The 27,541-nt window shown below is 40.4% G+C and overlaps 1 protein-coding gene across 1 annotated transcript; it reads right to left on the bottom strand.

Annotated features, from left to right (window-relative positions):
- Toll-6 (Toll-like receptor 6) lies at positions 1-27,526 on the bottom strand. Its single transcript, XM_069053534.1, has 2 exons — positions 22,702-27,526; positions 1-814 (listed from the first exon to the last, which is right to left on the bottom strand). The coding sequence occupies exon 1, from the start codon at positions 26,616-26,618 to the stop codon at positions 22,719-22,721; it is 3,900 nt and encodes a 1,299-aa protein (XP_068909635.1). The 5' UTR covers positions 26,619-27,526; the 3' UTR covers positions 1-814; positions 22,702-22,718.
- Between the last annotated feature and the right edge of the window lie 15 nt (positions 27,527-27,541).

The raw sequence follows: 27,541 nt of genomic DNA on the forward strand, positions 1-27,541 counted from the left end.
AACTTTAAAATTAAATATTTTTATTTGTTTTAAGTTACGTCTCGAATAAGCAAATAATAATGCTATGTACATAGTGTGCTTTGGGATTTCTGATGAAAATATACTTTTAAATTATTTATACACAGTATATACAGTCAATAATATTACAATATATTAAGTTAGGAATCGTAAATCATGGACGCCCTTCATTACGTCGTTTCGTTTCCAGCGACATCAAAAAAAAATTACCAACTGATTGGGTTTGATTTGGTGTTTGACCAAAACGAAACGATGAAATGCCGGCTTGTCCAATTAAGATACTTAAGTCTATCAATATCGTTGTGGATACTGTTTAAAATACTAATAACAAGTTCTGGTGTAGGAAATACATAAATCACAACCTTTCTGTAATACGCGGCAAATCATCGGCCTATAAACAACGAAAAACCCGTTTAAAGTGAATGAACATTAAAAAAATATCGACAAATCAAGTGTCACTGCACGATTCAAACTATCTGGAATCTTTATAATACATCAGAATTTTTATTACACCTATTAATAATAAGCTCATGAAGCAGTATGTAAAGAACATTGATATATCAAGACTGACTTTATAAACTTTTTTTTAAATTCGTTTCAAATCGTTTCAGTCCATTTTTTCATTATAAATTATAACAACAATAATTAACTAGAAACGCACCCGTTCAAGGAACGGACTTTATCTATTTAGAATAAAGTTCACAAAAATATCACAATCACAGTCACCTCAGTAGCAAGGAAGGACCGTCCATCTCTGTCTCAATTCGTCAAGAACGTACGCTGGAGCTGTCGATCGCTGCAAGAAAAAAAAACAAAATCAGTGACAACACACAAAAAAATTAAACAAACACTCACAAACTACACGAAGTGACTTTTTTGTCATCATAGCGGTAAGGAAGGGTGTTTAGAGGTTTTTAACTAGGGCCTGATTCGCGAAAACGTTGTCTGAGCTTAGTTCATCAAACTCATCTATAGTAAAAGTGCAAATACCATCGGAAATAAAATCAAACTCGCCTCCCAACATTGTTAGTGGTTTAATAATAGTAAAATTTCAAAATTTATATTATTTATGTATCCCTTGGGCACTTTTAATTGAAAAACTGATGAATATATTTTGATGGGGCTTTCGCTGGTAGTTAGAGTGCTTCTTTAACTGCAATTTTGGTAAAAATCATTGCACCCCCGTGCAAGGGAACTGAGTAGCAAACGAAAGAGATGAAGCAAATCCGAAAATTTCTGTATCAAATGTTCTGAGAGGTTGCTTGGCAATGACGTGTTTACGAGGCGTCCTAAAATAGCTTGTTGGTCTAAATTTGTGACAGTGCCAAGCACAACGAATTTCTATATGAGTTACTGCAATTACATGTACCTACATGCTTTAATCTTTAATCTGATTTAATATTTACACAGTGTCATATTTTTTGGGGGATAGTTTTACCTAGACGTATTTTATCTTAAACAAACTTCACGGAAGAAAGCCAATAAGCATTTTCAATCTTTCCAATTAGGTAAGAATATTCTTATTCTAGCTGCCCCTTTCCAGGTAAACTTCTAACTGCCCTGCACATCTATTTATGAAAATACACCTTTTTTTATCTTTACTGTTCAGCGCAATTCACCCCCACAAAGCCAGGTCGTATGCTAGAGCTTTGTCTTTTTGGCTAATGGCCGCCGCGTGACCTTGAAGCTTCACTTTGTGTGACAACGGACCAGAAAACACGAGCTATCCTGGATTCTAGATTTATATTCTCAGCGAAATAAATCGCACTTCATAAAAATCATTTGCTATGATGTTGTCATAAAGAATACAAAATCTAAAGACTATTGTTTTGTGTTTGGTCTGGATGCTTGTATTTTTTTAAATGGCGCAAGCTGTCAGTTGCAGTAATCTGCTGCTCAAATGAACACACACGCGCCTATCTAAAAAGAGCAAATTCCGGGTGTAAGGATTGGTTTGTTTCATTAATCAAAAATCGCAGTTAATTCTGCAGGTAATTAGCATTGTGCGGAATAATGGCGTAAAAATTATTGTAATTGTAGTCGAGAAGGTGGGCAATTAAGATCCGCCCCTGTTAAAAATACAAGGCAATTAAAACAATTAAATCAGTCGGCGCAACGCTGTTTTATAAATTATCCGGAATGATTATGATTGCGGTGTCATTAATAAAAACAGCATTGGCATAATTTACCTGTATTGTCTAGCGAATGATTAGAGTAGCACGCAAGAGCAACAATTTATCACGACCGTACAATGGTTGAATTATTACCGACAATCGACACCTGTTACCATTTCGAGAAATGAAATTAATTGGCTTTTTATGCGTTTGTTCAACCCCGTCAAGTCTCGTTTGGTATCATTAATAGTTGATTTCGCGTGCGATTGATTTGCGGCGAGCAAAGACGAGCCGGAGTGCCACAAGGTGGGACGTCGCAGCCGGTCATACTTCCCGGATGCAAACGAGAACCGGTAAATAATGGCGTGGAAGTTGGCGGCAATCGTCATTCGCCACACGCACGCACTTTGCACGCAGCTGCGTTAATTGGTGCCTTTATTTTATGGCGATTCGTGATTCTGGAACGAATGAACATACTCCCCCTGACTTGTATTAACGTTCAACAATCCCATCGTTAAGCTAACAATGATCCTTCTTGGGCCTCTTTAATATGCGGAGCGCCGGGGTCCGAATTTATTAGAAATTTAATTACATTCGGATATAATTAAAGTCTCAAACTTACATGGGAATCATCGTCGGGGGATTTTTATGTGGGCTGGCACAGTTGTTTTGTTATTCTGTGTTCCTGCGATTTTACTCAAGTAATATGGCAGTTATTATTCGAACTGTTTACAAGTCCCAGCACCGCTCTTATTGAATAATAAATTTTACGAAGGAAGAATATCGTACTGAGAATATATTTAAATAAATAAAGCAAATCATAAATATACTGAAATTCAGCTTCATATCGGATAAATCTGGGCGAGATGACTCTGGCAACAGTTCAAACGGTCTGCAGTCCCGGAAAGCAGAAATGGCCGCCACGCTCTTCCAATTACAAATCTTTCAAAAATGTTCAGTTATTTGTATTTCTTCATAAACAGAAGAGGGCGCAAGAGAGAGTCTGGAGGTACACCCCCAAGGCACAAACTCCTTAAATATGTTTCAATTTTGAAAAACCCCTTAAAACTGTTCTAATAGAGACAAATTTGGCTAAATTGAAATTTCTCCATTTTTACTTCTAATTTTCGCTTGATTTAATTTAATAACATCATCCATCCCCTGTTCCTAAGACTCTAATAAAAAATCACTGGCTTGTAAGAGGGTGAATGTTTCAACTTTAAAATGATCTATGCATTTAATAAAAATGGGGAACAGGGAGATTAGTGCTCGGGGAGACTTAAAGAGATCTTCTTGATGACTTAGAAGGGGAGATGATTCAACATATTCTACATTTTGCTATTTACTTATACCATATTTCAACTCTATTTAAATTTATGCCACATTCAGTGTGATCCCTCAGAATATGTAGCCATGCAAAGAAGGGTGTTTTTAGAGGATCTAGTTTTTTTTTCAACGTTAATCTATGTCTTGCATGTTGACTATTGTACCCTCCATCTAAGATTTTGAACAACAACGTACAAAGTTGTTGAAAGATTTACAGTTTCAACTCAAGGATCAGGAAAAGATTTTCCTACATATTGATAGACTTGGTAAATTACCGGATTAGCAGTAATACTGTAGCAAAAATAAAAAAAGATTTTTTTGTGTGCAAAGTATAGAGAAGAAAATTCATCACTATTAGGTCCCGAGAAAAAGATTGAAAAACATTTGAGGACAACTCATGGTTCAAAAAGAGTTAGGTAAGAAATAACAAATGATAAAAAAGCAGAATCTAAGACGTCTAAAGGTGAACATGCACCAACGCTCAAAGCTCCAATACCAAAAGGTACTATGTATTGCCAAAAATGCTATACAGTGCGTTCGTAAAGTTCGGAATAAATTCGATAAAACTGTAAGTATTAATTTCTCAGAGAAATCCTCGAAGAGGTCAACTTTGTTTTTAGAAAGTACTCGTACATATTCTTCAATACTTTACTTGTGTTGACAGCTTTTCATCTCCTAGTTATGACGTCATCAATATATTTTTTTTAATGACAACCCCCTCTTTTTTCTTCTTTTTGTGATAGGCCTTCCCACTACCTAAACGATGAATGAAAAAAATTCATACCTTACATAACAATTGTTTTGAGAAAATGACAAATTTTACTCCAAAAATTTAATTTCATTGTTATTGTAAAAATTTTAATTGGCCTTAAAAAACAAACAAACATCTAAGGTTACCAATAACATTCAACGCAATGTTGAAACTGCCTCCCGCCAACCATTTAGCACTTACCGACACTTTGTACACTGCGCTCAATAATGTCAGGGCTTATTTGTTCCATTTCAGCTCGAATTCTCTGCCGCAAATGTTCTAACTTGTTTGTTCCATTAAAATAAACCTTCGATTTTAACTAAACCCATAAAAAAAATGTTTACCTTAAAAATTAAATTAAATTTTTGAATTATCAATTGTCATTTTTTCAAAAAAATTGTCATGTAAGGTACCAATTTTTTTTGCTCATCATTTAGGTAGTACTATCAGAAAAATAAGAAAAAAGTGGGGGCCTTGATTTTAAAAATATATTATTGATGACATCATACTTAAGAGATGAAAAATTGTTAACATAAGTAAAGTATGTACTGAAGAATATGCGTTTTTTAAAAACAAAGTTGACCTCTTCCAGGATTTTTCTCAGAAATTAATACTTAGTTTTATCGAATTTATTCCGAACTTTACGAACGTATTGTACTTATATTTTTCTGTTTGGATTCTCTTGTTCCAATACACAAAATATGCTTTTCTAATGCAAGTAAAAGTGTGAGCCGTAAAAAGTGTGCTTGAGATAAGGTCAGATTCTAATATCTGTCTGTCTGGAACATTCGATTTGAATTTTTTCTTTGCAAAATATTTGTTTTAGTAAGGCTTCCAAGCCTGTTGATTTTGGTGCTAATCGTTTTGGAAATATCGCCATTTTCCTTCGTTCACGATTAGTTTTACAAAAATGCACCGATTTGAGTTTTTCTATTTGCAAAATCTTCATCACAGGAAGGACGCACGGTTTGTTGATTTTGGTGCCAATTGGATCAACTGTTTTGGAAATATGCCCGACTTTGCACACATTTTAGAGAACAGAACAAGTTCTCTCCCGTAACAACCGCATTATTTAAAAATTTAGATTTTATTGCACCGTCTCCGCCACTGCCGTTACATTATCGCAGAAATACAATCTTCGGCGTTGTCCGGCGCGTCATCAGCTGCCACAAACCGCACTCACGATTTCATTTGATCGAACTTCCCTTCGTAGTGCTTCTCACCCTAACGCCCACCACACATTTTTTGTATACGTTTAGAAAATGACAGGACACGGCTTCCGGTTTATCGATTCCGACTCGGATTAAACACGGGTGCCAACCCTATCCCCCCAATCGATAATTTAATTATGCCCGGCGATAATTTTACTAAACAAACGCAACAACATTTATTCCGATTTATAGAATTGCGGAATTTTATTTTGACGCGTCGCATAATTCGACAACTTTACGAGGGTGTTCGCTCAATCCGCGTGCTGTTGTCACAAATCATGAATAATCGTCATTACGAATACAACAATCAAATTACGTATAAAATTGGAGATAACTCGTGCATGGCAGTAATAGTTGGGTTCACCCGGATTGTATAATACCCCATATGTCGTATGTGTTGAAGGAGGAAACGCAGGATGTGTTATCGCTACGAAATCGCGGGTTTGCATTGTGTGAGTCAATGATACGTATCGTTGAGCCCTGCATTTGCCGGACTCACCCTTTATAGCTGCGGTCAAACGTATTGTTTGGAAAATTCAAACGGCATTATGACTAAACTCACCCCCAGCCCATTATTATGTATCAAGGGATCTAGACGGCTCTTGTTTCAGTTCAAAATTAATAGCGACTGTGGGAGAGTAGGGGGTGCGATTCCTTGAGAATTTTCTACATATCTGTACAAGGGGATGCATACATTACTCCACAGTTCGTATCATATTTCAGGGGTGAAGTCGACATCTGTCTGAGAAAATCGCCCACAAGAAGATAACAAAACCGAGCCGGGACGTTTATTAAACGAAAATAAATTAGTTTTTAACAAAACGCCAGCGGTGGGGAATTTTAAAATCGGCCAAAGGTCGTTAAAGTTATTTATGTCTCTTGCCCTATCTTGAGTTATTTAAACAGTCCCAGAAAGAGACCGATAACCATAACGAGGGTGGCTATTAATTATTGGAAAATCGTAAACTATGCCGAGGTCTCATTATAAAGAGCCTCCCCACTAATTAAACTCGTCGACTTCGAGGATATCTCAATAGGCTTAATTGGAAACGGCACTGATCAATTTTTCTAGATTGGGGTGAAATCTCCACGGTCACACGCACCATAAACACTCATGAGCCATTGACCAATATACACCCTTGGAATGCATCATCCCTACACTTTCGCTCGATTTGTCCTGGCCAACGACGCGATCCCGACAAAAACTTCATAATCGATTTGCACCCCGACAAAAAACTCCCAAAGGTGTGGTCATTATAATAATATGAATTTAACATCAGTCAAACGAGGGTCGATTGTTGCCCTGCCCAGCGTGAACTGGGTGCGGCCAGGCCCAAAATCAAAAATTCCACCAGAGCCGGATCCACTAAATTTAATACTTATTGTAAATTCTTACAAGAAATAAAAAACTTGAAATGAACTGATGAAGACCAAAAAGCGAATCACGCGATAGAACTATAGTTGGCGCGGCGAACCAGTGGAGTAGTCACGAGGTGTTCACGTGACGCGCCTGATTGACACTGCCCCGCCAAATTTAAATCTTGCTACTAAGAATGGATAGGAATTTTGGCTGCGTGCACCATACTTCTTAACGTCCGCCGTTTATAACTAAGTATGTAATAAGAAACCATTCCCCGAAAATCACGTGAAGATCACGCCAGTTTATTACTCCATTACTTTACTTTATTACTTTCTGAGCTATTCGCAGCTCTTTCATCATTCTTCTTAATTTTTCTTCTGTCTAGAGTCTTACACAATGAGTCAAAAAAAATCTAGGACCAGTAGAAGGTTTCAGTCTTAATTTTGAAAATCCCCCTGCGACAATATAGTGCAGCACAATGATGTGAAAGGCCGTCGGCTATTATTAATTCGTTATTAGGTCCATACGTCCGGTAATTAACAGTTCGGGGCGACAATGGCGGCACTGCAACAAATTTAAACAATCGTCTCTGATGAGAGGCAATGATGGTGATATGGGACGAAGGACAAAGCGGTCGCTCGTGACAGGCGAAGAGATTTGGCAATCCCGGAGCCACCCCCTTGTGTTTTGCGCTATTTTAACGAGATTATCTTTTTGCCCCACGTATCGGGGTTGCGTAAGCGTTTTTTAACCGGTCCGATGTCCCGTTCATTACATTATCTAAAGCCTTTAAATTAGTAACTATTTATTTTCGTGCATAGTGAGCAAGTCGGGCCGTAAATGCGGCCCTACATAGAATTAGAATAAACAGGAACGTCATTTGAATATGAAAGAGATAAGCTCTTTTATGTACAAAGGGAAATATGTGGGTAATTTCCTCGTACCGTGGGGGTAAATATTTATGTTGTGATAATTTACAATTTAGATAAAAATTCGTATAAATTGTTCGGTGGGGTGAAAGTGGCCCGCGACGTCTTCAAAGCGAAATAATCCAGAATACGGTTCGAAATTAAAAGTGAAGTGGACCATTAAGCTCCCAGCCACCCGACTCGAGAACCAATTTGCTCTCTTTTAGCGCCGTCATAATTTCGATGGTTGGACGAAAAGCCATTGTTCCTATTAAAACTTCTTTTCGACTCGACGTTTTCTTTGTCTGTTGTTTGTGACACCACACGAAACCGAACGTTTGTCAAAATCGCTATTGTTGGAAGGCTCAAGGTGTGCACAGGACCCACGATTTCAAAGGGAGACACTCAGGCAAATTTCACAGATTTTAATTGTCCCGCCGAGACACCACCATTCACAACACGACAAAAGAAAATGCATCACTATCAATTTATTACCCCCGTCTGAATGACACTTAATTACTTCCAAACGACCAATCTGTTCCAAACTGGCATATCTGGGAATCTCTCTCACGAACTTTTCCTCGTTAATCAATAACACCAGCACGGTACAATTAGTACCAGCTGGAGATGTGAATGATTCGGATTAAAAAAACAGAAGCCAGGAAGAAGCAGTCAGCTGTTCGCGGAAAAATCTCTGATACAATCTATTTAATTGTGATTGTTTGCCGTAGTACCACCTCACCAAAACTCCAACTCATCCCATTAAATTTTTGGGTGTGGTTGAAATACGGCTTTATTACAGATTGTATTATTGCGCGAAGTAGCATTATTGTGATTTACCGACAGTGGCTTTTAATTGGTCGTTAAGTAAAATTTACAACTCATAAAAAACAATAATCAGTAACATTAAAAAATTATCGAGCTTTTATTGAGTTGTTTTATTGCGACAGACATGAACAACTTTGGAGCGATCGTTCCTCGCGTTCGTTTACTGCAAGGGTGGTTGGGATTGTGAATGGTGAAATTGTGTGTGCTTAGGTTTACAACCTGATTAAAGCTCTTGCTATTTAATTCCACACGATGCAGAAATTGAAACATGGACATTTTTGCCGAAAGGGTGCAATCCAGAGAATCCGAACTTAATTATTTCACTATCTTGTTTGATTAATTTTTAACTCAGATAAAAATAAAAACAATAAATAAAGAGTTGCATTTTATTAGTTCTATTTGTTATCCCAGTTTGAACATTTAGGAGTAATAAACTGGCGTAATCTTCACGTGATGGTTTCCTGTTGGTTAAAGAGCGCGCGTTAAGAAGAAATTTCCATCCATTCTTAAAATAGTAAGATTTAAATTTCCCGCACAAAACTCAAATTTGACGAGGCAGTGTAAATCAGGGTTTTCATGACGTCGCTGCGAACTATCACGTGAACGCCTCGTGACTACTCCACTGGTTCGCCGCGCCAACTATAGATCCCAGTAATTTTGGCTCTTGACTTTGACTCTAACGGTTCGAGTAGTAAAACTATAAAAATCTAATCATCGACAAAGAGGGCAACGGTTGTCTTTAACGTAGTTGGTATTGCGTTGTAAATTTATCTGAAAAGTATCTTAGCACAAGGGTCATTTTGCTTTAAAATACCTTCTTATGGAACGGGTAGGTAGGAAACGTAAATCCCCGGTTTCCAGAGGGTCGGCTACTTGGTTCGTTATCCACAAGGAGCGGTGCGCAAAAGTTAAGCTGTAAAACAGTGACGTACAAAAACGCAAAATACCGCTTTGCAGATTTAGTGTACTCGTATATTATAGTCTTGTGTAACTCGATTCTTCAGAGCCACATGCACACGCTACAGGTACTGTTTATTTGTAAAATGAAGAAAGAGTCTTCCTGGGACTCTTTCTCTGCAAGATGAGAAGAGATAACTCAGAATAAATAAAGTGTAGACAGAACAATATTTTTGGTAGATTCCATGTTAATTGAACTTTAATTTAGCCGACAATGTGAGATCATAATCTGGAAGCGTGAGGGGTGCTCTGTATGCAAAACAAAAATAACAAACCACCCTTCCAGACCCGACCCAGACGGCAGACGTCCATAATGAACAAAGTTCGAGAGCTTCGGTCATTACAATTCTTGGTCATTGTCCTACATACGGAGGCTGAAACTTGATAGCGTCCCGGCACGTATTATATTAATAAGGGAAGATTGTCTGGGCATCGGATCCCGAACATAACGAGATAAAGAGCCTGAAAAGAGCGGGAATAAATAACACTAACCGCACCCTTTTTAATTAATTACACTTGAAAGAATAAAAACCATCCCCGACCGTACATAAAACCACTTAAGCCCCGGAGTGTGTTCAAAAAAGATTCGAAAAGAAACACTCGAAGGGCTTGCGATACGGCAATTAACAGTGGTCTGTTTTCGATAGGTGTGCGCGATATATGGACCACTATTGTAGATTCGCCGCCATTGTTCCCGGAACGGGGCCAAGCAGTAGATGTGCGATAAGTGAGGATTTATAAGGCATTTTAAATAATTTAGAACGTGGCAACCGCTCTGCCTTAATGTTAATTGCTACCGACGTCTCAGATCTACCGATGATAGTTCCTGGGTCTTGAGCCTGGAAGGGGCGGTACCGCCTGACAATTTGAATTAGTATTAGAGGCCCATTTAACAGGTTGTTCAGAATGAAATAGTGGATCCGGAGATGAATTTTAAGTGGGCCGTTTTTGTGTTTCGCCACTTTAACGGCCATCAAGAATGTTAACGAGGAAATCGGACGTCCATCGCTTTTCCTCCGCAGATTAAATTAATAATAAGGTCGGAATTGCGTCGTCACGCTCGCAGAGCAGGTGTTTGCTGAAATGGTCGCGTGAATTGTTTCGGGAGTTTTTAATTAAAATCCCTCCGGCCGACGGGATATTTTTGAGGTGAACTGATATTTTTCAATTAGGGTGACAGCCGTTGAAAATTTCTTGTTCGACGTCTCTCGGTGACACAAAAAACAAACAGTCTCTGGTCGTAATGAGTTTTTTTCCGACGGCCGCGTTCATCCTTTCAAATAACTAAACAGGTCTAACAAGAAGCGGATGTTCTGCATTAGGCCGATAATTTCCACCTCGAAAAACTTTAATAATCACTTTTAACGGGGGGCTTCATAACCATTTCTCACGTCCTGCGTCGCTCATTTTTTACCATGTGCAATCGGTTTATTCACGCTTTGACTGACTCGAAACACACGGCAATCGGAGAGCTTTGGCGCCATTACCCTCACCTCGACGAAAAAACTACCATTGTTTGACTTGCCGTGGGTAAACAATCGACAAACAACCCAAATTACAATTTTACAGATGGGCCACTGTCCCGGAACGAATCACGAAAGTTTCCCGATTCATACTGTGTGCCAGGACCCAAATAATAAGAGTCATAAATTATTTAAGCCTCAACCTACCAGTATCATCAGCCCATTTTAATACTATAATACCCAGTAATCAAATAGATTGTTGGTAATACAGAGCTGGACTTGACGACCCAATTTATATTGTTTACAATTCTATGTAATTATTATGGTGCACCCAACCAGCCAAGAAAGTGCGTTCAGGAGCAGCAGATAGCAAATAAGATCTCACCATTTGAGTCAAATTGGTAAAATTATGACAGATATTATTCTAAATAGTCATAGTAGGCAAGTTATCTATGAAGGCAACAACAAAATAGGAACTCTAATATTCGCCAGATCTAGGTCCAAGTGATTACTGGTTATTTCTAAAATGAAGAAAGAACCACGGGAGTTATTTTCCGGACAATGAAGCAGTGATGACAGAGGTAATGGCTCGAAGCACAAACAAGAGAATTTTTTTCCAAGAAAAACAAATTACTTTGGCATCAAACGTAAAGAAAGAAAATTGTTACAATTTTCCAATTACATACTTTGCTTTCATGTCACGAACAATGAACCGGTCTCTTAAACTATGTATTTATAAAAATATGAAAGGAAAAATTAATCATCTGCAACTCATGCTTATTTCCACAACAAAACCAATCGTAAGATCGGAAACATTTTAGACAGAAAATTCCAATTTTGTTCGTTGATAATTTTTAGAGACAAATTTGTACAAGGGATTCAGCTGTTAAAACAAAAAATTATACGGAGAAAAAAAATTCCAAACTGCAATTCGACGAGATAATTTTGTGAATTAAATTTAAATCTGTAGTTCTGTAAATAAACGAAATAGAAGCTATACTTATATAACATTTTTTTCTTAAAATGACTTCCCGAACACGATTGCAAAGTTTTTTACACCTATTATAAATCACCCTGTATATAGAAAAAAAATATGTATGCAAGAAAAAACATAAAATCATCACTTTGATGCAAATTTTAAAAGTAAGGAAGTTATGAATGTTTGTATTTTCTTAATGTTCTATGATTTCTTCATGCATTTGCACCCACCAGCCCATTCTTATCGTTCGAAGAAATTCAGTTACATATTTCTTCTGTCTGTCTGTCTTGTGTATTTTTTATTGAAATATCATGTCATGCTGTGACATCAGAACTGTTATTTATAAAAATCTGGATATTAGCGTGAGTTCTGGTTTAATTCTAACGCTGTAAGAGCTTTAAACCGGTCCATCTACCAATCACTCGTTTAAAAATTTTAATTGTTCTGCATAAACCGGCTCCGGGTCTAACGCTGGAAAGCTAAGACAATCTGACACGCCACAGGATTAGCCCGAATTGAAATACATTTAGGTTTGGCCAAGCCACAAAAACAATCTCCAATCGACAGTTAAAAACAGGCAAAAAACAAAAATATCTGTAAATCGACGAGTCGAAGTGTTGTTTCTTCCTATTAATTTCACGCTCACGCATAACTTGTTCCACTATTATTTTTAATAAGCACTTAAAATGAAGTATTATATTTCCAATTTAAAAATTTGGAATTTAATACAACACCTGAATCGGAATGGATATTTGAGGACGCATTTAATCCCGGCGAACTACCCACGCTCCTTTTATCATCACCGTCATCACACAATTAATAAAAGATGTTTATGGCGCTAATTAAAATTAAAGTTGAAGAAATGGGGTCTCGGTAATAAAGAAAGAGTCTGCTTTCCAAATCCTCACCAAAGACTTTGAACTTTCTTGGTTGTCTTATTTCAAACAAAAAAACTCTTGAACGCGGTCTTTTTCTCTTCCAATTTGTACGGTTATGGGGTCTTTATGTAAAATTATTTAAATCCAATATATCGGACTAATTTGGAGGACAATTTGTAGTTGGTCGCTTTCAACATTCTATTAAAGCTGTTATCGAACGTGGAAGAAAATTATCTCGACGAGCTTGTATTACGTTACTTTAATTAAGTGCTCGACATCACTTATCATCATAGTTCTCTTATAAACCGCCTTCTCCACGGTTTAGTTGCTCTCTCGGAGCCCCATCAAGCTTGGACCACAGGTGGTCACGAAACTAGTTTCATATAAAATTCGGACGATTTCCTGTCGTCACCTTCCATATGTCTTTTGGCAAACTTTTCTAATCGGTGATAAATCCTAATTACTTTGAAGAGTTGTGGAAAGGCGATAAAGGACAAATTAATGTGTTTATCTCGGATGATTTTCAAAAACGGTATCAATCTCGAGAGTTATTGGAGCAGTTGGGAAGTTGATTCCTAAGGGTGGCAATTATCTGTAATCTCTCTGTTCGCCCCCAAGTCATTTTGGCCTTGGTACAAAACAGGCCAACAAAATAGTTTTATTGGTATTCCATAAAAATATACGTTCCCAGATAAATATCATTTTGATAAGTGATTAAGTAGTCTTTGGCGGATTTATATTTCTTTGGCTTTCGCCCCGATAACGCTTCGGCAGAGCCAGATTTTTTCAATCTGTCGATTCTCTTTGACTCGTGCCGGGTGAAAAACGCAAAGGGGAAAGACCGAATCGCCGTTTTCGAATCAAAACAATTCGAAACAAATTAAACCGACATGCATATTTCATGAAAGAAATTAAATATAATTTGAATACAATTTCAAAGTGAAATTGCCTATTTACAGTGTACCTAAACCTTCAACAACATTCGCCACTGACGGCCATATTTTATAAACTAATCCATAAATTTGGTTACATTAATTCGGCCCGTCAGCTTATTTATGTCCAACTATTTATTACGGGCGAAAGGGCGCTTTTTCTCTCCCAAAGTCTAAATTCGAAATTGCGATCGATAAAAACTGGAGGAAAAGTTATTTATCTGTTGTGGCGCCACAGAAAGATATAACGAAGTCGGTGCTCGTTCTTCACAGTTGGCTGCCTCCGACCAAGAATTTTACAGTACACATGCGCTCCCTTTTAATGAAAATCCCGTATCAGATCCAACCCCTTCGTGCACTTTCCGCCTGCACATTTTTTTCGTTTCAGCGACGTCCGCCAAATGGCTGCACGATTGGCACGAATTCGAAATTACATTAATGGCGTTTGAATTAAGATCGCGTTATGTAGCTATTACTCAAAAGCTGGCATTAACTAAACTACCTTTAATGACTTAATCAGACTCAGACTCCATTAAAGCTCCGCTTTTTTCGACTTAACGGTTTCATTAGCCGAGTAAATCTTGGTACATATGAGCACGCCGTCGTTGCCTTCAAAGAAATTATTTTATTGCCTCCAGGCAACGTGTAATTACTCCGGGTTAGACCGTAAATTTGAATATTTACAAATACACACACCGGTTATTAATAAACCTCTAACGACCACGATTGCACTCCCGACATGCATTTTTAAGTCCGAAAGTGCACAACAAATCCAATTAAAATTTTAGAAGTTAATCATGCTTCCGAAAATAGTGCGCTGCATCAGACGTGCGCCTGGAAGTGTACAGCGTTCATTTTAAAAATGGGGTAAACTCATAAAACTTAAGTGCATGAACTAGTGAAGCTGAAATTCTTGTATAAATAACAAAAAAACAAATTGGAAAAGAGTTCAGATAAACGAGATTTATTGGAAAAACTTGATACAGTAAGAATGTGTGTCAAGTTTTTGTAAAGATTTTCCACTTGGTGTGACAGTTGCAAAGAAGAAAAAAAGAATGAGGACACCGAGGATAAATCTCTGCGCAAGTTAATACGGCTAATATAAGAGATTTAAAATACTTTGTAAAGAAAGAAGTTCAGTTAATTTTACTTCTAATTAGTCACATTGATTTAGATGTAAGTACATTGTAAAATGAGAGTATGTAGTTTTACTTTCGTTTTTTGCAACATTTCCTTTTGCAATAATTTTGCAATAATAAAGCGATTTGGTTGAAGAGTTAAGTTATTTTAACTAAATCAAACACTTTTATGTAATTTAACCACAGATCGATGGAAATTATAACGCACTATAAAAATATAGTGTAATTTTACAACTTTGTAAAATTTTTACACCCAAAGTTCAGATAATTCTACTTTTTCCAATTACTCTAATCAGGCGTATTTAGTTAGTTCGCTATAAATGCTGAAGATGTAGATTGTAAAATAATTGTAAATTTACTTTTATATTATGTAAATTTTACTTTTAATTCTGACAACTGTATCACGCCTATAACCAATACATGCCACGTATTTTAGGTAATTTATTTCAATCAAATATTTTTGTTACAATTTTACCATACGTCATGTAAATTTATAATAACATTGTTGGATTTTACAGTTTGCTTAATATTTACTTGATGTGACAGTAGAAAAAAAATTAAACTTTTACTTTTTGGTATATTTCTTTAAATAATAACGACCAACACTCAAGATTCAAAATGTAGGTACTGAAAAATGTGTAATTTTATCTTTCCATTAGAGAAGATTAATTTCTAGAATGGGCATCTAATTCTAATTTGATGTCATTTTACATATTTTAAACTGTATAGACACACACTATAAACTGAGTGTAATTTTACTTCTGCTATAAATAGATCTACAAATTTCGTTTTACCGCTCACATTTTTTTATAAAACTTTTTCATTTGTTGTGATAGTTGCAAAGAAAAAAGGAAACAAAAGTAAAATCAGTATAAACAGGTGTCATTTTACCCTTCCACTTTTTACATTGTTCCTCTAAAGAAGAAATAATTTTACTTTTTCTAATTGTACTCAGCTCAAGAATATTTTCGAGTTAGTAAAAACATTAAGTATCTTTTAGGAAACTTTACTACAGGACGTGTAAATAGAAAATGTAATTTAAATTTTAACTTATGTAAAATTTACTTGAAGGAAATTCTGTATTCAATGTATGTATAAATAAGACGACGCATTTAGGACAATTTCCCTAAGTCAAATACCTATTTTTGATGTGAATTAGGCATAATAAATAGTATAATATGTAAACAAGCGTAATACTGAAGATTTAAAATACACTGTAAAAAGTATAATTAATTTTACATTTCCACTGTACAAATTTGATTGGTATTTTTTGAAGTTTCTCGTTGGGTAAATAGTGTTCTGAAATGACAAATGAAATGCATTTGAAATTGTAATTTACTAGCGTGATGGTTTACACAACTTCTCCCAATTCTTAAAGCGCAGGGAGTTTATCCGCGAAGTTTATTGTCAGGATCGGCAACAAATGCGCCAATTACCTGCGGTAAAGGTATTTGTGTAAGAGTGAAAAATCGCGCCTGATGCGCTTTAATGTGAACGTATACTTAAGTTGATTGCAAATTCGTGCTTGGGGCTCGTCCTGCCAAAGCTCCAGTTGGAGCCTTTTACAAAGTGGCTGGAAGCTCTCGTATCTGTCGCGGTCTCATAAATATGTATTAAAATTTATACAGCGGAATTATTACCTGCCCTTTGCGCCTGTTCGACTCGAATTCGTAGGCCCGATTATCTAGAAATCGTGCCGGAGGCGGTGCATTTGATGGACGAGCGAAAGTTCCTTTTTTAAATTACCTCCTTCGCCCCCAACAATCATAAGATAATTCGTAGCAAATTTCAGTTTCATTTGACGATATTAAATTCTCTTAAAGGTAATTGAATTCCAGAATGGATTGCATTCAACTTTTTAATTAATACTTTTTTAATCGCATCAAAAACGACTCCTCCGATACGTTTACTTTTTAATTAATTAAAGATTATTCGACTAATCAATAGTCGACTTGCGTAATGCTGCCAGCGCTCCTTTAATTAATCGAAATTGCCGTTTTAATTTCCTGGTTTCGTTCAAATTTTCCAATCGAACATGTAGGCACCGCTCCTTTGTCACATCTTCACAGACCGCCTATATTGTTGAGCTTCTGTTAAACTGAAGCCGCGTATTATCTCCATTCGACTGAATTTCATAAAGGATTAATGTATAAACGACTCGCTAATCTCTAGTTAGCTCCACCACAAACGTGTACCGAACAAAGACCTTGCACAATACTTGAGCTTTTCACATGCAAATGGGCAACGTTTGACAGATGCCCCTGTTAGGGAAATTATCCTGCCCGATGGATGTCTCATCTCACAAAGGACAATTTTCGTCTGCAGGTGTTTTTCTTCAATAATCCACGTTGCCACCGGTAAATAAAGAGAAGGAGCAGAGAAAAGATAAATAATAATTAAAATTCTCTTTGAAACCGGGACGGCTACGTTTTCACCCCGAATTCCAGTTTTGATTGTTTATTTTATTTTCTAAAATAATTACTCGGCTGTGCCGTTGCGAAATAATTATTATTTCATTCAAATAATTCGCGAATAAAATTTTGTTGACATTACGTGCCAGCTCTTCTCTCATTGTTTCGCGCAAAAACCAAGAAAAATTAATTTCCCTATTAAAAATTTAATTTTGTCCTGGAAAAACAGCGAAAGTCCTCGTGCAAGCGTATTTAGTGGCCCAGGTAAATTTGAACAGACACCGCAATCATGTTCAAATTTTGTACAGATTTTCTACACACGATTATGTGGGTACCGTAAGATTCACATCGCCTCGAGGTGAAATTTTTGACTAAAATAACTCTATCAGCACAGTTCGTTCGCCACATAAATAATAAAGAGGCGAGAAACGAGTTTTATTGCGCTCGCCAATAAATAAATTTGTAATTTTGTTCGGCGCGGCTGTTGGAATATTTCGTGGGCATTAATCATATCGCATCGATCAGTTTTCATGAATTTGTGTAAGATTTCTGAAAAACCGAACAATAGAGAAAAACTGTATCGTATCATCAACGTACGCAAACAAAACAGCCCCTCTGCGCTGGGCCATAACACAAAACATCGATATCTCCCCCGAGGTTTACCCTTTTCATACGAATCTATGTATATCCTCATTTTTAAATTAATTAATCATATCCTATTGATTTTAGCTTTCCGGTATTTCATTTGCAAACAAAAAGGGTGCTTCTCGAGCGTTTCCAATATATGCAAAGCGAAGAGTAGTCCCTTTGAAAGGACCCCAAATTTATGAATAAGTGCAAATTCCTGGAATTTTTGGCAACACTCTTGTGCCACAGAAAATAAAACACCTACGTCTCCGAGCTGGCACCGGAATACCTTCGCCCCGCATTGTCCTTTCAACTTCTGACTGGGATCCTTGTTTTGCTCATCAATAACGGCGCTCACTTTTTCGCGTCTTTCTTACATTAACTTGATGAATTGATGAAATTTTATCGAGAAGACGGTTTATTTTCGTTCGACGTGGGTCCGATCATAAAACGGGGTCGGGGGCGGCGGTCGGGGGCGGATTCTCGAATAAACGAAGCTACGTAGGATTGCCGGATTACCGTTCCGATCTCGTACAATGCGGATCGTTAGCGAACTGATCATCATTTGACTATCGGCAGGTCATTTCCGTGCTTAACCGGAAATAGACGGAGCGTCGCCGTGCTCCGGTAAAAACCCCTAGTTAGGGGTGGTGAAACCGCTCCGCTAGTGAGACGTCTCGAATAAATCGAATAATCGATGGCGGACAGGCCGTTCAAAGAGCAGCGGGCGACAATGCCAACCGCATCTTCTTTTATCAATACTAATCTACACAAAGGTATTTTCGTGATGCTTTGGACGTTTGTCTTTTATAGGGGGACCCAAGCTCACCTGGCCAGAAAATCGCAAATTGTGTCATTGTTAGGACGAGTGGCGGTCAAAGAGCCGGATGCGCTTGGAGACATCGACTTATACCTGCACTCGAAAGACGACAGATGCGATTACTATATTTCGGGAGCGGTCCCATTATTATATAATGACCCGATGGCGGCAGAAAGGGATCCGGACGACTTACCAGATGAATGCCGGAGGTTGGTGCCGATCAAAACGACAAGGGAACAAACTCGCCCCTAAGACCTTTCCCCACGCACAAAAATTAAATTAAAACCAACTCACTATGAAAAGAAAATGAGAAAGATCTTTCAAATCAATAATTACAAACGATCCGGGGGGTTTTCTCTCAGTAATAGTTACTTACGCAACGAGTGTGATATTGACATTATTATCGCACGCATGTGAAGTTTGTACAGGGTGATTCAAGTTTTACTGCCCGAGCAAAAACACCCACTTCTAATCGATTTTAAATTCTCAAAAAATTCAGGAATGATTGTGTGTGGGTGTAGAACATTCTGTAAAAATTTCAAATTTTTTTATGAAACAGGTAATATTTCGTTTTAATTCAATAACGGCTACATTATTTTACATAATTTTTCACTGAGAGTCCTTTCAAACATTTACGAAACATTTGGTATCATCGAAATCATGAAAACATCATTGGTTTTTGAAATACATGGAATTTGATATTAAAGTGCAAAATTTAGCTATGATTTATTATTAAATTGGGTGGTCACTTCCACAAAAGAGGTTGGCGTGGGTTGTTTATGGTACACTTTAGGGACTGAAGAATTACTAGAAAAGTTGTCAACAGATGTTTGCCAACAATGAGGTATTTATTTATGACACTGTAGTTGTAAATCTTGGTCATTTTTCGCTTTTAATGTTAAAAATTGGAATAATTCAAAAACTAATGATTTTCTTTTGATGCGAATTTCATAAATGTGTTATTTGAATTAATTGTGAATTTTGAGCGTCTACGGGAAAAAAAATATTTTTTTTTGGTCAAAATCGATTTTTTTTAATTTATGCCTCTGAATGAAATGATAAGGGAAAATTAATTGCACACATTGGAAGGCTTATATCAAGGGAATGTAACTCTAAAGTTTCATAATTTTTACTAAGTTTTTAATAGGGTTTATAGTGCGGGCGGTAAAACTTAAATCATCCTGTACAAGGCCGTGGGCCCAAAGTGTGATAAAATAGTACATTATTACATGAGCAAGTAAAGAAGGTTTTTATCCACGAAAATGAAGGTTGCAGCACAAGCCGCAACTTGGGAGTATAATACAATACTTTATCTACGATCAAATATACAAAAAAATAATAAAACAAAATCTTAGTTCAATACTTTGAGATTTTTAAATTTTAATGCTCCTTTTGTTACCATGGTTACGTTCTTATATTTGGTTAGGTTGCTGCAGTTACTGCAATCTCTAAATTTGATTGGTCCAAGTCCATATTGGTCCATATTGATAAAAGATCTTTTCAATTTTATCCATGGCTGGGAACCAATAAGAGCTCTCTTTTAATTTGTCGGTGGATAAAATGACAAGTTACACCAGAGCTTTCACATCAATAAAGTTGCTTTTATCCGATGATCGTAGATAAAATATTTTTTTGTTCGACACTGTCAGAATTTGAGAATTTTCTCCTGTGTGAACGGATTTTAATAAATGTCACAACTTGTAAAAACAAAACGTCAAGTTAATTTTTAAGGTTATAAGCGATTTGGGGCCTTTAAGAGGCTCGTCGAACAAAAAAACGTTGTATTCAACTCGTTCGTTTGTAAATTGGGCCTTTTTTGGCATTTGTGGCCCGTTAAAACGCTCGTTTCACTCGCGTTTTAAACTGGCCCACTCATGCCAAAAAAGGCCCAATTTACACACAAACTCGTTAAATAAACTACTATTACCTACTATTTATGTCAATTTAATAGTCTTTTATTTTCTTTATTTTCGCACGGTTTGCGGTAAAGTAAGCCGTTACTTGTCTGAAGTGCTTGGGATAAATAATTTTCCAAGCAAAACATGGTTTCCCCTTGAATTATTTTGGCATGTTTGCGTACGCCGCGGTCTAGTGAGCGGCCGCCCTTAGGCCGCATCGCCCCGGCGACAGGTCCGTCACGTTTGGGCGGGAAGGGCGAGACAAAGGATTAGCAATTTTCTAAGCCGAAGTATAATATTCGATTCGGGATATCGATGCGGCAATTAACATTCTTAGCGTGGACGTGAGGCCTTCGATGGGGAAGAAATGACGGGGTGGGTGTCGTAACGAATTCGATTCGGCGTCTTGATGTAATGGGGAAATCATGCTGGAGCCTCGCCCCTCACCCATAATTCTCTGGTCGTAGAGGGTCGCGGCAACGGGTTTGGGGCAATAACGTCGTAAGAAACAACCCCATAAAGCAAAAAAACGCGACAACAACAGCGTCACGGAGAAATACGGTCGACACTCCTGCGACAATTAATGCCGGTCGGGTCGAATCCATCGCCGGTATTCGTATTGCATAATGTCCCTTCTAGTGGAAGCCAAATATTTGTACAGTTAACCAGGCATGGCCACTCCAACTGTAGAATTCTTTGGGGTCTGTTTACTGTGTACTTTACACGGCGCTGTACCCCATACATAATATGTGCACTCGAAAAATGTCAACCGATATTTTTCTCACAGCGACCTCGACCCAAAGGACTTAGTTAAACTGAAACCTGCGTCCTTTGTGTGACTTTACAGGGTGTCTCGCTTTAACCCGAAGGAAGACCGAGACGGTGATGGCGCGCTCCTCCTATCCTTTTAACGTACAATAGTCGGCTCGGCCTATAGTTTGAGCTTCCATTCATTGCCACCGAACCAAGAGCACAATAAGACAGAAGAGGACAACTTCTTTAACCTTACTTCATAAAATTTAATTTTCAATCTTGAAGGATTTCATGTTGGATGCCATTATTTATTGTCTACGAATTATCCTCGCTTGTCGACGAAACGCTCAAAACGCGGATTCGGCGATGGGAAAACGCAAACACAAAGCGACATTATCCTCTACCGGGAGCGGCAACTTCCACCGCCGCCGACAAAATGTCAACTCCGATTGAGCCGGAATTTGACCCAACAACAGTGCCTCTACGATTTTTAAGTCTCTGCCAGTGACAAGTGCATTTTTATTCGGGGCCACGTCCAGAAATCAATAAAACTGACGCAGAATTCTCAGATTTTAAAGTGAGTCTATGATTAGGGCGTTTTTCAAGATACTTTATGGAAACTGAAGTCGACCGAGTGTAAAGTTATGAATGACAGAAGTTTAAAATTGGCTCCGGACCAGTCGTTGTGAAGGATACGATTGGAGCGTTTGAAAGCCATAGATTTGTTTTCGAGAAAAAGAGCCAGGAATTAGGTGATTAAAATTTATGCTCCGGCTCTAACAACATATAAATATAATACCGACTAGCATATTAAAATTTACAGCCAATACAAAAAGCACAATAATGGAAGTTACGACCATAAATCAGATTATATTTCGTTTCGGGTGAGCCGAAACGGTTTATAGATTTTTGAAACGAAGAAATTGTGTGTGGTTCGCGATGTCTTTAAGTACCAGTAAGTGGGTTGTAAAGCTCTTAGGTACAATACTTTTTGCAGGGGCATAATTCGCCTTTGAGACGTAAGCACCTATTAAAATTATTAAAGTTCACTTGACGGGGATTAATTCTCTGGGGCAACAGACATCCAATTTGTGTTTGTATAGGGTGCGAAAATGAGTAACTCCCCTCGTTTTCACGCCGCCACGTCGGTAAAAAAGAGTGGAACAATTATCGTAATTCCTCGAATTGGAAAACGTTTCGCGCAAAACAATACCAACCCCTAAATAATAATTACCCGAGCTGAGCGGCCGTGAAACATCTGCAAAAGCTAAACGAATCGCGTCCGAGTAAACAACAAGGGTTGAGCAAATATATGGAAACATTCTCACCTGCGGCTGAACATCCGCTACGCCCACAGAGGATGCGGCATCGTGCGGACGTCTCTGGGCAAACTGGAGGGATGGTGGAGGAACGGCGGCATCTTCCCGGGCGGCGGCGGCGGCGGCAGCACCGGGCTCCTGGAGCGTTCCAGATGCGACGGCGTCGCCGTGGCGTAGATGTTCCCCGAGGACCTCTGGTGGACGCACGCCCGCCTCACATCCGGCATCGCGAACTGCAGCTTCTGCCAGAACTGGCGGTCCCCCCACTCGATCACGGTGTTGGTCTTCAGGTATAACCTCAGGTCGGGGTCGAGATCGCGCTGCGGCAGCTCGCCGCTCACCACGAAAATGAGGCGGCGCCTCCTGTCTTTGAGCACTTCGTGCAGGGCGGATTTGAACTCGAACCGGCACCACTCGTTGTGCAGGAAGTTCTTCGACAGGACGATTATCGTCCGGCGGGAGGACTCCACCGCTTCGATTATCGTATCGGCGACGTAAGCGGACACGTTGAAGTCTCTGTAGTGCAAGCACAGTCTGTAGCCCGGATCGCCGGACTCCAGACCCGGAGCCAGCACCTGGCTCACGAACGCCTCGTCCTTCACGCTGTAACTCACGTAAGCGTCGAAGAGCCGGTCTTTGTCCTGCTGCTCCTCGAACGCGGTGGTCTTGTAGCACATCCGGAGGCCGCACCGGGAGTAGACCCACACGCGCAACTCCCGCCGGTAGTAGAAGGCGCCACACACGATCACCACGCTCGCCAAGAAGACGCACATCGTTACCAACAACAAAGGCAGATAATCGTTCATTACTTGCGTCTCCACGATGGCACGAGTGCCGCCGGTGTAGGCGGCGCAAGCCGTCGCGTTAAAATCAGCCATGTGGGGACCCACAGCTTTGGTGATATTGTTGAACATGCAGACGATCTTACCGGCGTCGAAGACTTTCCCGTAGTTCACCTTAAACCAAGACTTGAACTTCTGCACGTAGTGACAGTCGCAAGACCATTGATTCTCCGCCAATCCGATTTCGACCAGATACGGATTCAGAGCGAACTGCCAGACCTCGAAAGAACTCAAACGGTTGCCGTCCAGGCGCAGCACCTCCAGCTGCTTCAACTCGAGGAACGTTCTATTGTCGACGTAATGAATCGTGTTCCCTTGCAAATACAGCTCCCTCAGATTCTCCAAGGTCGCCAACTCGAACCCCAACAGTTCTTTGATCTTATTGTTCTCCAGATGCAAGATTATCAACCGACGCAACCCGCTGAACGTGTGATTATAAATCGCAGCGATGTTGGAATTGTTGGCGTACAAAACCTTGAGGTTTTTTCGCCCGATGAAAGAGTGACTCGACAACTCTCCGAAGTTGTTGCCGTCGAGGTAAACTTCCGTGGCGTCCATCGGTATCCTGCTGGGCATCTCCGTGTAGCCCACTCCTGAGCACTCGACGACGTTGGCCGACCAGGACTGATCGTGGTAACAGGTGCAGTTCGTAGGACAGGTCATCTCGCAATCGCACGCGTCAAAATCGCAACAGTGGCAAAGCGCGAAGCAGTGGGTCTTGTAGGTGCACAAGAACTGCGATGACTCGGCCTCGATCAGGGGGAGATAGTTGGTGTCGCGATTGTAGAGGAGCTTGCAGTAAATACTCTCCAAATCCATAACGCGAGGGTGTTGGCGTAAATGGTCCAGTTTATTGATGCGCTGCAACCACTCCATGGTGCAATCGCACTGGAACGGATTACCCCCGATGTAAAACTCGGGTAACGGCCGTTCCGGATCTACCGGAGTTAGTCGCAGGGCGTTCAGATCCATGCTGACAATTTGATTGGCGTAGAGATCGACGCGCGTCAGGTTGGTCTTCTTGAGGAAGGTGTGGGCCTCGACGGTCGAGATGAGGTTGTCGTTCAAGAACAACAATTCGATGCTGGCCGGCACCGCCGCCGCGCTTATCCTCGTCAGCTTGTTGAAGCTGGCGTCCAAGGTCTGCAGGCGCAACTGCAGCTCCAAGTTGTTGCGATTGGAGAGCTCGCGGACGTTGTTCTTGTGCATGTCGAGCCACTGCAGCCCTTTCGGAATCAGCGAATAATCAAACCATTCGATCTGGTTGTCGGAAATGTTCAGCCACAGTAAGCTTGGTATGTTGGTGAACAAGCCGGAGACGTCGGTCAGGAGGTTGTCGTCCAGGCGGATCGCCTGCAAGTTGGCGCTGGACTCGAAGGACCCGTGCTCCACCCTCTGGACTTTGTTCCGGGCCAGATTTAAAATTTGCAATGCGGGCAAATCGTTGAAGGCGCGCTTGCTGATGTTCTGGAGCTGATTTCCGATTAATCTCAAGCCGTATAAGTTAGTCATGCCCCGAAAACCGGGCTCTTCCAGAGAGGAGATCAAGTTTTCGCCTAAATCCACTGTACGAAGTAAGCGCATATCTTTGAGCGCTAGCGGCACGGCTTTCAGTGAGTTACCGTTCAAATTCAAGTCCTGCAAACTGGAACAGTTTCTGAAAGCTTCAGGATGGATTCCCTCGAGGAGATTATTATCAAGTGCCAGTAGAGACAGAACGTAGAGCCCGTTCAGCGAGTATGCGTCGAGATACGTGATTTTATTATAGGAAATAATTAACGTGTGCAAGTTATTCATGGGAGCAAACGTGTCAGCTGGAACAGTTTCTAAGGAATTATGTTCCAAATTGAGGATCTGAAGCGTGTACAGGTCCCTAAAGAAAGCCGGTTCTAATTTTGTTATACGATTATACGACAAGTTCAGGAGTACTAGGCGGATGAGGCCGGCGAACGTCTCCGAGTTGATCCACGAGCTCGACAGGAGATTTTTCGAGAGATCCAGCGCCAGAAGCTGCTCCAGATTCGAGAAGAGTCCAGGGGCGAGCACGCTAATCGAGTTATTTTGCAAATAAATCTCTTTGATCGAACCGGAACAGTCTTTAAAAAGCTCGGAAGGCAACGCCACGACTTTGTTGTTGGACAGATCGAATATCTGCAGCGCTTTGAGCCCCGCGATGGCGCGATCCGCCACCATCGAGATCTCGTTGTTGTGGATGTAAAGCTCCCGGAGCCGGCGGAGCGCGCTGAACCCGTTCGCCGGAATCAGGACGAAATGATTAAAAGAAGTGTCAAGTACCTGAATGTCTAAACTGCACGGGTGCGTGAACGTGCGTGCAGTCTCGGCACGGTGGGGCTGGTCGTCTTCGGACACGCTGATCAGAGGCTGCGGCAGTCCGGGAGCTTTCTCCCGAAAGCCCAGATCGCTGACGTCCTGGAGCCGGTTCTCGCTGACATTCAGTGCGACCAAGTTGATCAAGGGACAAAAAATGTTCTCCGGAAACGACCAAATGTTGTTGCAGCTGAGGTCCAACCTCTCGAGTTGTCTCACCGGCGAGAAGCTGTCTTTGGCGAAGTCGAGGTTCATCGCCGGCCAGTCGGTGTTGTGGGTCCGAACTGTGAGATTCCGCAGGTCTCTGAGGCCGACGAGGGTGCCGGCCGGCCACCTCCCTAGTTTGCAGTGCTCCAATTCCAGCTCTCGGAGCTTGGTCAAGTGGACGAAGCTGCGGTCGTCCAGGCTGCTGCGAGACATGATCTCCGCGTTGCACTCGATCCGCAGGGAGGTGGTGTGTTCCGAGGGGATGACGCTGAAGTTGGTGGTGTCGAATTCGCTGTTGATGGTCCTCAGATTGCACGTTAAGGCCACTTCGTCTGGGCCGCCGGTGACGGCCGACTCCCGCACCCACCACTGGCAGTCGTCGGGGGCCTCGTATCGGAGGGGTTGCGAGGACGAGTCCGTCGGCGAGGTGTCCGTCCCGAGCGCACAACTCACCACACACAGCACGAAAAGTCCGCGAAAAACCGCCATCGTAGTCTGTCCCTCGGTCAGTCTTAGCTCATGACGCGGCTCGTAAGGGTGCAAGTTCATAAATCGCTAACGACATCCCCACGCGCCGGCCGCAGCGGAACTACTCGTCCACCAACTCGCGCCTGCGACACAACCGCATAGTCCACCCCTTCCAGCAATCGGGAATTACTGTCGACTCGCTAAAGCACCGGATCTCTTCGCGACCGACTTGGACAATGTCATGTCGCGTCGACTCTTGCAGTGTGTTACGCCCGCGATGTGAACAACAACCACTACCACCTCGCTCCGAAGATGGTGATGGACTAAACTCCGGATGCTGGAACGTGTGTGAGAAGAGCATTCGACTCCATGAGCTTGTGGGGATCCGAGGGCATGCGAAGCTCTGCGGGATCAAACGAGCCTGGCGTCTGCGCCCCGCCTTTCAAAGCGCCGCTCGTAAAAGAAATTGTGCGCCCTATAGACCCCGTTGAATTTATCCTCTCGGAAAAGAATTCCTCGGCAAGTTATTCAAGATATTGAATATGTTAAATCTAGCGGACAATTGCCATCAATAATGTACAACACCGTTTACAGGCTTACGTTACAAGGAGCGGGGGCGGCGCGAACCGTTCCTTTCGCGATGTGGGCGATTACTCCTCTGGACACTAATCACTCTGGTAATTTGACGCTCAAATAACGAGCCCTGCCATAACTGCGAGATCAATCGAGATCGTTTTGCCAAAATTTACAGACAAATTTCACGAGATATTACTATGGCGTATCTCGATGTTTAATAAATGTATCACGATGTCTCCTACAAGAGAATTTATAAATACCGTTTCGCACAAAGACGACAGGAAATACGAGATGAAAAGAAAATTCCAACGCCTTAGCTTACCTTCTCGGTATAGTTGTTTGTTAGATAGATTTTCTGCCAATTACACACAAATTATGTGACGAAAAAATTTAAATTAACGCACACCAAACATGTGTCATCACGTCGA

Source organism: Tenebrio molitor, chromosome 7, assembly GCF_963966145.1.
Source record: "Tenebrio molitor chromosome 7, icTenMoli1.1, whole genome shotgun sequence".
Classification (NCBI taxonomy): Eukaryota; Metazoa; Arthropoda; class Insecta; order Coleoptera; family Tenebrionidae; genus Tenebrio; species Tenebrio molitor.

Excerpts from the sequence above, each read along its gene's own strand:
- Toll-6 (XM_069053534.1), bottom strand. The coding sequence starts at position 26,618 with ATGAACTTGCACCCTTACGAGCCGCGTCATGAGCTAAGACTGACCGAG.